General features: G+C 37.1%; 1 protein-coding gene across 1 annotated transcript in view; it reads right to left on the bottom strand.

Moving 5' to 3' along the window:
• Positions 1-14,221, bottom strand: part of GTF2F2 (general transcription factor IIF subunit 2) — a 173,870-nt gene that overhangs the window by 137,843 nt on the left and 21,806 nt on the right. The window contains exons 3-4 of the mRNA XM_066380867.1: positions 13,038-13,056; positions 11,029-11,173 (exon numbers count right to left, since the gene is read on the bottom strand). Coding sequence (XP_066236964.1) covers positions 11,029-11,173; positions 13,038-13,056 — 164 coding nt within the window. The remainder of the gene's footprint in view (positions 1-11,028; positions 11,174-13,037; positions 13,057-14,221) is intronic.

Genomic DNA, 14,221 nt, shown 5'->3' with positions numbered 1-14,221 from the left:
TGCGACCCAACCAGGATCCACCCACCAAGCCCACCAGGGGGTGATGCTCTGCCCATCTGGGGTGTTGCTCCGTTGCTCAGCAACTAAGCTCTTTCTAGCACTTGAGATAGAGACCATGGAACCATCCTCAGTGCCTGGGGCCAACTCACTCCAGTTGAGCCATAGCTACAGGATGGAAAGAGGGAGAGATAGAGAGAAGTGAGGGAGGAGAGGTGGGGAAGCAGATGGATGATTCTACTGTGTGCCCTGACTGGGAATTGAACCCAGGACATCCACAGGCCGTGCTGACACTCTACCACTGAGCAAACTGGCCAAGGCAAAAGTTAAATTTTTCATTCTAGTTCTTGCTGTTTTCAGTGCTACCTATTACTCATTAAATTGTGCATCCACACTCTGAAAACTGTTAGTATAATGATTTAGAGGTAGGCTTACAAACTGCATGTGGGTCAAATTATACCCATGTAAACCCCATTTCCCTCATCAATAAAATTAAATCACAATGGTGCCTACTTCATAGGCTTCTTTTATGAAATAAATGAAATAACTCTTGTAAAGTGTTCACCATAGTGAACAAAATAAGTGCTCAATGTACCTATTTGTTAGCTATCACTGCTAATTGTAAGAAAGATGTAAACACTGTCAATTTATATGCCTGCATAAAAAGTTTCTTTAATTCTTCCAAATCTAAAGTTATGAATGTTAGGTTTAGGTTCAGGGCTCGTTTAAATCCAGATCCCCTTTAAAACTCAAATTCCCCTCACCCAACTTCCCACTAGGGTTCATTAACAGAACATTCTAATCCCCCACTATGAGGTTTCAGTTCATTTGCTTGCTCTTCTCTCTCTCAATGGCTTCTTGGCCTTTACTTTGAAATGTAGCAAAAGTTTATCTTTGCAGAAATGTCAGGGAAAGCTTATATTGGGAAAGGACCTGACAATTAGGGGAATTTAAATCACAATAGTTGTTTGTAAAAGCCAAGCCACAGGCCTAGAGACGCTGTTCTCTGATAGATCAGCCCCCATCCCCAGGGCAGTGCAAACCCGTGGGAGCAGAGAAGGATGGCTTGAAGTCCCAGCTAGGACCTGTGAACCAGCCTAGGACTCCTTTTAGACAGTTGAGGCGGGAGATAAAAAATCTGGAGGAGCTGTGGCGCCACTCCAATCCACATACGAAAAAAATACTACCATGTACCCATAAGGACACGACGTCCGCCGGTTTTTCAAGACCCCTGACTAACTTATATACACCCTGCTCCGGGCCTCCCCTGGGCCAGCAGGGCTTTAGTCTGTCTCCCTTCACCTGCACCCGGTGTTTTAAATAAATTTTCCTTTTGGAATACACCAGCCTGTGTTTTCAGTTCAGCTCTCCCCAGTGCCCACCCAGAGACCCAGGAAGGGGCTTAGCCTGTCAGCTATCTCTTACAAGACAAGGCAGTCCAGCTGGAGTTCTCTCCAGGTCTGACCTAGTTGGGGGTTTATACTGACCTATCAGTTGCCAAGGGAGACTGAAAATAGGCTTTTCCCCTCCCCAGTATCAACGTTTCAAAGAGAATCTAAAATGATACAAGGCACTCTGTATCCTGGCCAATGTAATCAAAAACACAATTCAAGTGTAGGCCTCAAATTCACTTTGGGTGGGGGGGAGGGGAGTAAAGAGAGACAGGCCTGACCAGGTGGTGGTGCAGTGGATAGAGTGTCGGACTGGGATGCGGAGGACCCAGATTCAAGACCCCGAGGTCGCCAGCTTGAGCGCAGGCTCATCTGGTTTGACCAAAAGCCCACCATCTTGAACCCAAGGCCACTGGCTCCAGCAAGGGGTTACTCGGTCTGCTGAAGGCCCATGGTCAAGGCACATATGAGAAAGCAATCAATGAACAACTAAGGTGTTGCAACGTGCAATGAAAAACTAATGATTGATGCTTCTCATCTCTCTTTGTTCCTGTCTGTCTGTCCCTGTCTATCCCATCCCTCTCTCTGACTCACTCTCTGTCTCTGTAAAAAATTAAAAAAAAAAATTAAAAATTTAAAGAGGGACAGATATACGGTGGTGGAAAATGATTTGATTTTGGGTGATGGGCACACAATGCAATCAATAGTTCAAATACTATAGAGAATGTTGCAGTAATATAAGGTTATAGTAATTAAATATATAGAAATATAGAAGAATATGGAAGATATATAAAAGTAATTAAGGTATAATATTAAAATCAATTAAGGAAATTAAATAAAGTTATGCCATCTGGAAAGGAATTTGTGTAGTTTGCACAGATGTGACAGAATGACTTCCGAGCAGGGCCCCGTTAGTGTGTGTGTGTGAAGTTACACATAGATAAGAAGTGGCTTGATGTCATAACTCTAAGTTAACATAAACAAAAAGCTTCCCTAGGAACACCTTAATAGTGGCTTGATATGACATTTAACTAGATTTACATAAAATGGGCTCCCTGTGAGGAACTCCCCAAAAGGTGCTTTGAGGTGATAATCCTGTAGACTGATACCTGTTAGAAGGTGTAGGCCAGAAAAGGTACTAAAGCTAAGGGGCCCCCCCTGCTGCAGTAGTCGCCCAGACTCCAGCATTGTGGACTGTCTCCACGCCACTCTGACCAAGGACAGCCGAGAGGAGCATGCTGACGGGGCCCCCTAAGCTGTACCCAGGCACGCCAGAAGGATTAGTGAGTAATAAACTGCCTGTGTGATTCTTGCAACTAACTTGTGTGTCGGTTGTGTCTTTCCTCTGGTGGCAGTTGGTCTCGGCACTGATCAGTAGCATCCTCATAGCCACCTCAAGAGTAGTCTTGAAGAGGCTGCCAGCCTGCTGATAAGAAGGAGTGTCCCACTGTGCAGGAAAGTCGAATCATGGACGCCTGATTGACGTAGAGCTAGGCTTCTACTGGGACAGAGATGTTCACCTGACACCTATGTATGCTTACTGATCAATGCTGTCATCCCATTATATTAAATTTCTAAGTAAAACAAAACAAAATATACATATATATATGTATGTATGTATTGTTTTTTAAAGTAATGAACCAATTTTAAAGTCTAAGCTTCTTTTTCTGATAGGGAATTATTATATTAGTACTATCACCAACCATATCAACAGAATAAGGTTTCAAACAACAAAAATATAAAGCCATTCAAGTAACACTGTATTTCTATAAGATGCTATGTGGCAGAAAAAGAAAAATCAGTTACATGGTATTTTCTCCATTTCAAATTTTGATATAAGAACAATACACTTATACCCAAAGAAATACAGAAGACACCATGTCTGTATGCAACCAAAACCTTGAATAGTATTTAAAAACAAAATAAAACAATACAGTTATATGGAAAAGACAAACAAATGAAGTTTTAAAAATTAAAAAAGTTTAAAATTAAAACTATTTCAATGACTTCATTTTAATACCGCAGTAAGTAATTTACACTGTAAACTTGGTTTTGCTAAGTTGAGTTTCATTTGTAAAGAAGCCAGTTTCTTCCAAAGAACTAAGTGTAAATGAATCAAAGCAAATTATCATCTTTATATGCTGGAAAGTATAGAAAATCAGAAGGAAAAAGGGAAACATGCTTATATAGCTTATCATTTCCTTCAGGTATGATAAAAAAAAAAAAGTCCTAAATCCTTCTCTACTGCTTTACAAAACAGGAAATGGACAGGCCTGATAATAAAAGCTGAGCATCACAGAATTTTATGAATAAGCAAATACACATACAATAAAGGTAAAAACTTAAGGATTTCTGACATTCTCCATAAAAATTAGAAACAAGGATATACAGAAAACAGAGGTCCCAAATAAAGTTAATAGAAACACAACCTAACCTTCAAAAAATTTTCAGCAATAATATTTAAGTGGAATTCATGAGTAGTGAAATTAGAAGTTTAGGCTATATGAATAAATTCATAACAATGACTAACAGTAAAGAAAAAAAAATGTGCCAATATTCCTTGCATAAATTGCACATCAATTCTTCTGAGGAATAATACTATAAATATTATCTAATTCATACACTGTCAGTGTGATTTTTACAATACAGATATAGAAGAGACTACATTACCAAAATAAAAAACACTTGGTACCAAGTCTAAAACAGAATTCAAACATCTTCTTTCAACCTTATACTATTCACCAATCAATCAGTTTTTCTCACCAGAAAACATGGGACTGAATTTTAAAGTTTCTTAATAATTAATTACTTTTGATCACATAACGTATTAAAATTCAGGACATTTTTAAGAATTATGTATTAAAGGAACAGAAGAAACAAACAAAAAAAGGCTTGTCAAAATATATCCTGTACTAAAAAAAAATCTCTATTCAATCCAAGCACTGAACTTCCGTAATTGCTAGAAATTTGGATGGCACTGCTTAAACCATCTCTGAAATCGCTGTTGGTCTCCTCCAGTTAAACTGTAAAGATTTTGCTGTAGGCAACTGCAGACTCATCACAACAGCCACAATAATAAACACTAACTCCAGGACAATGATTACATCTGAGCAGGGAGGTGTAGGTGGGACCAGGAAAAGGAAAAGGGAATGTCAACTATCTGAAGTGTTTACTTCCCTTTAAAAAAAAGGGGGGGGGGCAAGTGTCAACAATTATAAAATATGGGAATTGGCCAAAGGTTCGACAGACTATATTCTCTACACTTTCATAGGCCTGAAAAGGTTCATTATTTAAAAAAGTGAGTAACTCATAAGTTTTAATGAATCTATTGTAACTTGTGATCCCAAACATTATATTGATAGTAATGTTATCCCTACACTTCACTTTTTTTTCCCTCTTCCTCACCCTTATCCCCAGATTACTAGAGGTACGTACAGTACACACACCAATCACGTTCTTCTGCATGCATACCTGAATATTGAAGCGTACAAAACATGCCTCTTACTCTTTCCAGCTACTGAACAGGAAACATTTTCCCCTCTTCAGCCTAATTTTTCAGAGTAGACACGACCTAGGCAGTTGGCAGTCACACTGAAAGATGCACCTCTGTAGTCAGCCACAGCCTCGGTGCCAGCTCAGGAAAAACACAGAACACTTGAGTCACACATTTCTGTTTCCGTTTGTTCATCCTCACAAGCATAAGATTGTTGGAAACTGGTATGATGGCAAATGTTCGGCAGCACGGCTGGCACTCACTCAGAGTAAACAAAGTACAGAACTTTCTCACTCCTTCCACAGGGGCTTTCACACTAACTCACTGGGAGGGCTGGGGAGCCTGGCTGGTATTAAGCGGTAGCTGCCATGCAGGAACTGGAGGTGACAGATGACCGGACTGCCACAAAATTCATCAGAGCTTGGTAAGCAGGCATTCACTCAGGTAGACAGACAGAGCAACATTTCTGTTACCTTTTATTTTATTTATTGATTTAGAGAGAGGAGAGAGAGAGAGAAAAGGGGGAGTGGGGAGGGAACAGGAAGCTCAGGGTTTCAAATTGGCAACGTCAGCATTTCAATGGATAAAGGTCAACACTTTATCCACTGCTCCACCACAGGCCAGGATCTGTTAACTATTTTTAAAGAGCTTGTTTTTAAAATTTTATTTCTAAATGTAAGAAAATACAGTGGAGCTAGTCACACAATCTCTTAGAGCTTTTGTTTTCTCTTATATCTAATAAAGATTTAATTTACAAGTGATAGCCTCACACTGGTCGGATAACCTGGTTGGTTATGCAGTGGTCGACAAACTCATTAGTTAACAGAGCCAAATATCAACAGTACAATGATTGAAATTTCTTTTGAGAGCCAAATTTTTAAACTTAAACTATATAGATAGGTACATTACTTATCGAGGTACTATATAGGTAGGTACATTACTTATCGAGGTAGCGCCTGCACATGGTATTTTGTGGAAGAGCCACACTTAAGGGGTCAAAGAGCTGCATGTGGCTTGTGAGCAGCAGTTTGCTGACCAAGGGGTTAGTGCATCATCCCAAAATGCAAAGGAGGTTGTGGGTCTGATCCCCAGTCAGGACACATAGGAGAAGAGATCAATGTTTCTATCTGTCTCTTTCTTCCTCTCTCTCTGAAGTCAATCAATAAAATTATTTTTTAAAGTGATACCTCTTTGGGATTGCGGGGAGAACTAAATAATATAGAATATGTGAAGGTAAGTTATATACCAACATATAAGTGTAATAAATAAAAAAGGAAATAGTTTATAGAGGCTCATATCCAGTCCAAAAATATATACTGAACTCTTAATAAAACCAACAATAAGCACAGAAACAAGAATGCAATCCAATGCTGTGAATGATGCTCCCTAAGAGCACTGGGGGGAGGATTCTCTGTCAGGGTATAGCCAATACAGGGGTCTTCAGGTTAGGACACAGTTCTGTTCCTACGACAGTGACATAACCCAAATTTTGGTGTAAGTCAAAACACACCCTATCCTAAGTCACCTATCCTAACACAGTTGTAAAGTCATAATCTGGAATATAAAAACACAACTAAGCCACAGAAAAATGAAAAATACATAAATATACTATAGTGTACAATGTAGTGTGTATTCTCCCGCTGCATGCGACCAACCTAGTTTGTCCGTGTAGTGCATAAGTATGACGCAAAGGCATAAGCCGAAACACTCATGTCTCAATTTTTTAAAGTTTTTATGAGAGTGAGCATCATAAACTCGAAACATTGTATGTCGAGACTGTTGGAACCTGAGGACACCCTGTAAAAAATCTCCAATACATTACAAGCAACCTTAACTTTTCCCATTACAGTACACTAAATCAGCATTCCTCAGAGTATGGTCTGTGGAGGGGTCCTCACGATCATTTGGGTGGCCACAAAGTCAAAACTACTTTCATTAAAATATTCACTTGCCCTTTTCACTGTTATCTGCCCTGATGGTACAAAAGTAAGGGTAGGTAAAACTTCTGGGCCATCAAGAATCAAGGCAGTGGCATTAAAATGTATTCTTTACCATGCTCCACTGCGGTTAAAAAGAAAAGAGACAGTTTCACGTAAGAATGTCCTTAATGAACCCTGGTCAGGTAGTTCAGTGCACAGCACATCAACACGGTGCACTAGAGGTCCTGGGTTACAGTCCCAGTTAGGGAACGTATGAGAAGCAATCAATGATTGCACAACTAAATGCAACTAAGAAAAACAATGAGTTGGTGCGTCTCTCTCTCTCTCTCTCTCTCACACACACACACACAAATCAGTGGGGGGGGGGGAATAGGTCTTACTGGACAATAAAAACTGTTTTATTCCATTTTAACCTTTGATACACATCCTTTTATATATATTCTGAGATACCAAATGAAAAGCACATATCAGCACGTCTGCTGGATGCCAACTGTGGATGCCTGTGTCAAAGAAAAGCATCTGTGTGACTGATTTGGGAGCTGAAGCAGCTTCTTTTTTAGGAAGATCAGCTTTATTTAAATGGATGGTTGAGAGACAAACTACGGTTATTCAGACTCAGGTGTCTGAAATATATTTTCTCAAAAATAAATGAAATCAGTCCATCTTTAAAAAAAACAACTGACACTATTCAATATTTGTCACCATTAATAAAATTCAACCTTTGAAGTCAAAATTAGAAGTTTTGAAAAACTTCTTCCATAAGCCTGACAGCTCTCTAATACTTAAGTCTTCCTAATTAAATCAGTGGTGTTAATAAATGCAAAATTTTGATACCGTACAATGAAATGTGTCAAGATGTGTAAGAATGGCATAACTCAGTGACTCAATATTCACTAAATGATGGACGTGTAATGTTATAAAATCACACGTAAGTGAAAAAGCCGTTCAAAATACAGGTACAAGATAAAATCAGTGGATTTCAATGTAACCATATAAAAAGTTCGCTGATACAGTTTCAGTCTCTATTCTGCAATTCACCTTTAAGAAACTACTACTTGTAGAGTTTTGGTCTATCAAAAGAAGAATATCCACAATTATTTGAAATGTTATTAAGGGCTCCTCCCTTTTCTGTGTATAGAGATCAGATTTTCTTCAGATCCTTCAACCAAAATAACATTGCTATCCACTGCTCTTGGGAGCAGATATGAAATGCCAGCTTGTCTTTTAAGCTATATGAGATTTGCAAAATGCCACTCTTCCCACTATTTTATTTTACTGGGTATCTACTCAAAAAACTTTAAAATACTGATACGCAAAGACATACACACTCCCATGTTCATTGTAGCATTATTCACGGTGGCCAAGACATGGAAACAACCAAAGTGTCCCTCGATATAGGAGTGGAGAAAGAAGATGTGGTACATATATACAATGAAATACTACTCAGCCGTAAGAAATGATGACACATTGCACTTTATGACAACATGGATGGACCCTGAGAGCATTATACTAAGTGAAATAAGTAAATCAGAAAAAGCTAAGAACTATATGATTTCACACATAGGTGGGATATAAAACTGAGACTCATGGACATAGATAAAAGTGAGTGGTTATGAGGAGCAGAGGGGTGGGGGAAGGGAATAAAGAGGGACAAATACATGGTGATGGAAAATGATTTGATCCTGGTTGATGGGCACACAATCAACAGTTCAAATGCTATAGAAATGTTTACCTGAAACCTATGTATTCTTATTGATCAATATCACCTCATTAAATTTAATTTCTAAATTAAAAAATAAAAATGATTACTAATATTATTAGTAATAATAGTTATTGAGCATTTACTACATACTGCATTGTTCTTAGAATTTTAAATATATTTATATTTACACATTAATGTAAATAATTGTTATCTCCATTTCACTAATAAGAAAATTAAAGCACAGAAAAGTACAAAGAGTCAAAGAACAATGACACAAAACAGAAATGATTAATGAGATTAAGAAGCAAAGTATTCCCTTATAGCATATACCATCTAATAGAAACTTAGACCTATAATTGTATGAGCACAGCTCTACAAAGCAGAACATATTGTTCAAACTCCAGAAGGATGACAGTCTTGATCCCTTCCACAGTCCTGCCAAGTTAACCTTACAATACCATATTCACTTTGGAGAACACTGTAACCAAAAATGTGAATACAAATTTCAAAATTTTCAAAAAAGACTAAAGAACTTACAAGATTAAAAATGGAAGATTAATTTTGAGGATAAGAAAGCTTAGCTTTCTAAAATATTGTCTTTTGTGTAAATGCCAGCAATAAAACATGCTTTGGAAAAATTAGCAATATAATGAGATGTAAAAATTCTGAAAAGGGGACCTTTTCCTAGAGGGGAAGGTCAAGTCCGCTACCTCAAGCTTTCTTCAGGCTCTGCCTCCTTTTTACCGTCTTGGTCCCATGCCTCTTCCATGCCTGAACAACCACAAAAGTACAGAAAACCCCACAGGTTCAACAGGTCTTACTAAGTCCCACCAATTGCAACACACATTTCAGATCCCTGGGTGTGCCTACGCTACACCCTGTACAATGTTGCATATACTAAACGTTTGTTGAATGGTAGAACCTTATCCAGGAGAAAATGCATGTGTTTAACATTTTTAACCTCCCATAATACTACACTATAAATTATTATAGCATCAAATAATACAATAAAACAATTCTCTTACATTAAATCACATGACTAAAAAGTTCTAATTTACAAGTTTTTGGATTCTACATCCAGGGGGAAAAAAAGAAAAAGACTAATTTTTAAAATTAAATTTATGTAGTTATTGGTAACCTAAGATACAACAAAAAATTTATCTGAGCATATTTCTTTTTTAAACAGTGATGTTCTTAACATATTATAATTTTTACAGCTTTCTTTGTAATGAAGATACAACAAAATCATGGCTCTTTTATACCACTGAAAACCTTTTTGAATTACATGAGAAATTAGCTCTCCTAAAATAGGTGCCTGCTGCTTTAAAAGCAATATTCAAAATTCAGTGGTTAAAAACCAAGAAACAATGAAGATAAACATATATTCATATACATATGCCACAAAAAAACAGTCCTGCTCTATTTAATTCACAAGCTGAAACACTTGCTCCTGGCTTATTTATCTGTTAAAATATCTCATACCAAACACACAAAATTAAACTATATTTTACACAGAGCTTTGTGAAAGTCCATACCAATTTTATTTTTTAATTTATTTATTCATTTTAGAGAGGAGAGAGAGAGAGAGAGAGAGAGAGAAGGGCGGGGGAGGAGCAGGAAGCATCAATTCCCAAATGTGCCTTGACCAGGCAAGCCCAGGTTTTTGAACCAGTGACCTCAGCATTTCAGGTCAACACTTTACCCACTGCGCCACCACAGGTCAGGCAAGTCCATACCAATTTTAAAAGATAATCTCTGCATTCACAGGCCCTCTTAGACCAGAGTGCATATAAGAGCAAAAATTCAGACTAATATTCCCTAATATTAAGCAGCATTTAAAAAAAATACTTATAGCCTGACCAGGCATTGGTGCAGTGGATAGAGCATCGGTCTGGGATGCAGAGGACCCAAGTTTGAGACCCCAAGGTCGCCAGCTTGAGCACAGGCTCATCTGGTTTGAGCAAAGTTCACCAGCTTGGACCCAAGGTCGCTGGCTGAGCAAGGGGTTACTTGGTCTGCTGAAGGCCCGCGGTCAAGGCACATATGAGAAAGCAATCAATGAACAACTAAGGTGTCACAACAAAAATCTGATGATTGATGCTTCTCATCTCTCTCTGTTCCTGTCTGTCCCTCTCTCTGACTTTCTCTCTGTTTCTGTAAAAAAATAATAATTATTATTATAGTTGCTGAATATCAATTTATCTACATAGGCAAGGATGACCTTATCTTGGCAAAACTCAAAATACTTTCCTCAACATCCTAGAAGACAGCTTGACGCACCACACTTTCCCATCTGCTTTGTTCTATTTCTTTATGCCTCAAATGGTAATTAAATGCTCAGAGTAAGAGCCAAAATTTCATCAATCACAGTAAAAAGAAGTAGCATAAGAATAACAAAGGTAGAACACTGGGTGGAACAGCCTTGGCAACAACCTTAGAGTGTATGGTGAGACAGAAAACCTATTCAATGTGTACAGAAATCACATTAAATAATTCCATTCTCACCTGATGCGCTCTCAGTAAATACTGTTAACGTTTGTCCTCCAACACTTTGCAAGACAAATGGATGTTCTCTAGGAGCGCTGACTGAAGCTGGTTTTCCACCAATGTCATGAATATTTGCAAGATCCTCGTTCAAAGTAAATGACACCTAAAAGACACATTAGGCAGAGCTTATGACAATAGACTTTTGTATTCAAAAGTACAGAAATTCTGATTATAAATCAAATAATACTGTAAAAATGTGAATCTCTTCCAATCATTTAAGCATTTTTTAAAAACTTTATCCAAAAATCTTTAATACTTAGTCATAAAAAGAGACTTTATTCGCATTTGTAAGAATAATGGGGCTAATCTATCATTATAAATACAGATAGCTTTCAAATGCTTTCTCTGATCTATGGCTGAAGAAATTGTATTTCCAAAACTGGAATACAATTTTCCCCCCTAAGGTCTGGTCTTTGATATCAAGAGACCATGTCTTGTTATGGTTATATTCTTTAAAATAAATAAATAAATAAATAGATAAATGTATGTATGTTTGTATGTGTATGTGTATGTATATGTATATATCTTCTAGGAAGTGGCTGGCACACAGAAAGAAAACAGCATTTTTTGAAGGAGTGGATATTTTAAGAGTATTAATAAAGTGATTGTATTTGATGGGGAAAATAGTGAGCTACTTAGAAAGCTTAAACAGCCTGACCGGTGATGGCACAGTGGATAGTGTTGATGTGGGAAGCTGAGGTCCCATGTTCAAAACCCTGAGGTTATCAACCTGAGCACAGGCTCACCAACACGATCCCATGGTCGCTGGTTTAAGCAAGGGGTGAAGGCACGTATGAGAAGCAATCAATGAACAACTAAAGTGCCATGGCTATGAGCTGATGCTTCTTATCTCTCTCCCTTCCTATCTCTCTCTAAAAAAGAAGCATTCCCATTAAGTAGGAAATATATATCTTCCTCAGGTTTCAAAGACAACTGTGTAAGTACATGGTGCTGTTTTATTTTTGAATATTTTAATAAATACAACTAAATATTTATAAGGATAACTCCATACTGAGAGTCAATATAAAATAAGCCAGTCAGAGAAAGACAAATACCTATGATTTCACTTATATGTAGAATCTAGTGACCAAAATAAACTAACAAAATAGAAACAGACTCACAGATACAGAGAACAGACTGACAGTTGTCAGAGGGGAGGGAATGGGAGGGGGGCTGGGTGAAAAAGGTGAATGGATTAAACAAACAAACAAAAAAGACAGGTAATCTTTCAGATCCATTTTTACTGTATACTAGATCTCTAAAATATAAAATTTTGCATCAAAGGGATTTATAAACATAAAATACTGATCTCCAACCCTGGAAGAAGATTATGAGTATTTGTTAACTATCTCTCTACTGCGTGATAGGTACTGCAAGTTATGTTACAAATTTAATGGGTCAAATCTAAAGCTCTCAAAAATACAAATCATATGCCCCTGCCACACTCAAATATTGTTAAAATATTACTGAAGTAATATTAAATTTCAAAAGTATTGAGAAAGGGGATATTTTATGTCAAAATAGAAAAATGCTAATAATGAACAACTAGGAAGAAAAAAAGGAGTGAATAACTAGAAAGGAGACCATTCATGCCCACGAGAGTGTTATTTATACTATGTGTTCTTGACCAATAGCTACTAGTTTTATGTGGAGTTTTCTAGAACACAAACACCACCTTCTCTTCACTATTACTATGCACAGTAAAACGATCTCATGTTTGGCCCTGGCTGGGTGGCTCAGCAGATAAAGCTGGGCCCTCAGTCCCAGCGCACCGAGGTCACGGGTTTAACCCCACTTAGGAAAATAGAGAAGCAATCAATGAGTACACCACTAAATGCAACTAAATGAAATGGCAAATTGATGCTTCTCTCCCTTCCTCTCCACCCATCTCCCCCTCACAATCAATGGAACAAAAATTTTTAAATAATCTCATGTTTTAAATAAAATTTAAGTAGAAATAATCTTACCTCGGTCCTTCCTTGATTCCTTAAAGAGAGAAAAGAAAAAGAATTTAATTATTTAGATTTTATGGGGTTTCTTTCAAATTTATGCTGAGAACTAAAAGAAATAACACTAGTGCATATTTACATAAAATATGGTATTTACAGAGCTTAATGTTTATCCTTGGCTCTCTTCTACTACCTGTCTGTAATTCTATAGGAAAAACAGAAGTCTCATTAACCCCACGTGAGTATTTTACAGGAAGGTTGTGTCACTTAACAATATTTCAACCTATCCTAATAATATTTTATCTCAATAATAATCTTATTACAATTCTTATCTTTATTTCTGAGCACTTTTATCATTCAGCAGTATGTAAGTGCATATTTAATACAGATACATAGTATTTCAGCAAATTTTACTATTTATTTTGTCTAGCTGAAGATATTTTAATTACTTAACAGAATCTTAAAGATTAAAATTTAATAGCATTTTTAAATTATAAGCAATTTTTCTATACTATAAAAAACAATTCATACATAAACACACAGACCAGCTAAAAGAAGTTTTAAAATAGCCATAAGTTTACTGTTAACATCCTGGTAAAGTAAATATCCTTCTGGACTATTTCTATATATTTGAATTCCATGTTTTCATTTTTTAATTATTACTTATTTTAAAAAAGGTTTTATTTAGGATTTTAGCAAAAGGGGAGAAAGAGAGAGAGAAGGGGGAGAAACAGGAAGCATCAACTCGTAGTTACTGCTTCTTGCATGTGCTTTGACCGACAAGCGCTGGGTTTCGAACCTGGGCCACCACAGGTCAGGAAGAATTACATGTTTTTAAATGTTACCTTTTTTACAAATATGGAATCAATGTACACTTTATACAATAGCCTAAGTTTCAAAACATGTATTAAATTCCTACTATATGCAAAGTACTAAGTATAAGATCCCTGTTTCCAGCCAAAAGATATAAAAGCTATACTCATAACTATAAAATGAGATAAATTTTAGTACTGAATTAAGAAAGCCACAATGTGCCAGGATCAGATGAACTGATGGATAAAGTCAAGAGCATGGGAGCATTCCAGGCTGAGAATAATCCAACTAAACACCAGAAGTGAGAAGGTATCTTGCACATTTTTTTCTAACAATGAATAGGCTGGATTCAAGTGGTAAAGAGCCTCTTAGGCCAGACTAAGGAGTCC

The sequence above is a fragment of the Saccopteryx leptura genome, chromosome 4, assembly GCF_036850995.1.
Source record: "Saccopteryx leptura isolate mSacLep1 chromosome 4, mSacLep1_pri_phased_curated, whole genome shotgun sequence".
Taxonomy (NCBI): domain Eukaryota; kingdom Metazoa; phylum Chordata; class Mammalia; order Chiroptera; family Emballonuridae; genus Saccopteryx; species Saccopteryx leptura.
The sequence above is the reverse complement of the archived record's forward strand: the minus strand, read 5'-3'. Positions and strand labels throughout refer to the sequence as shown.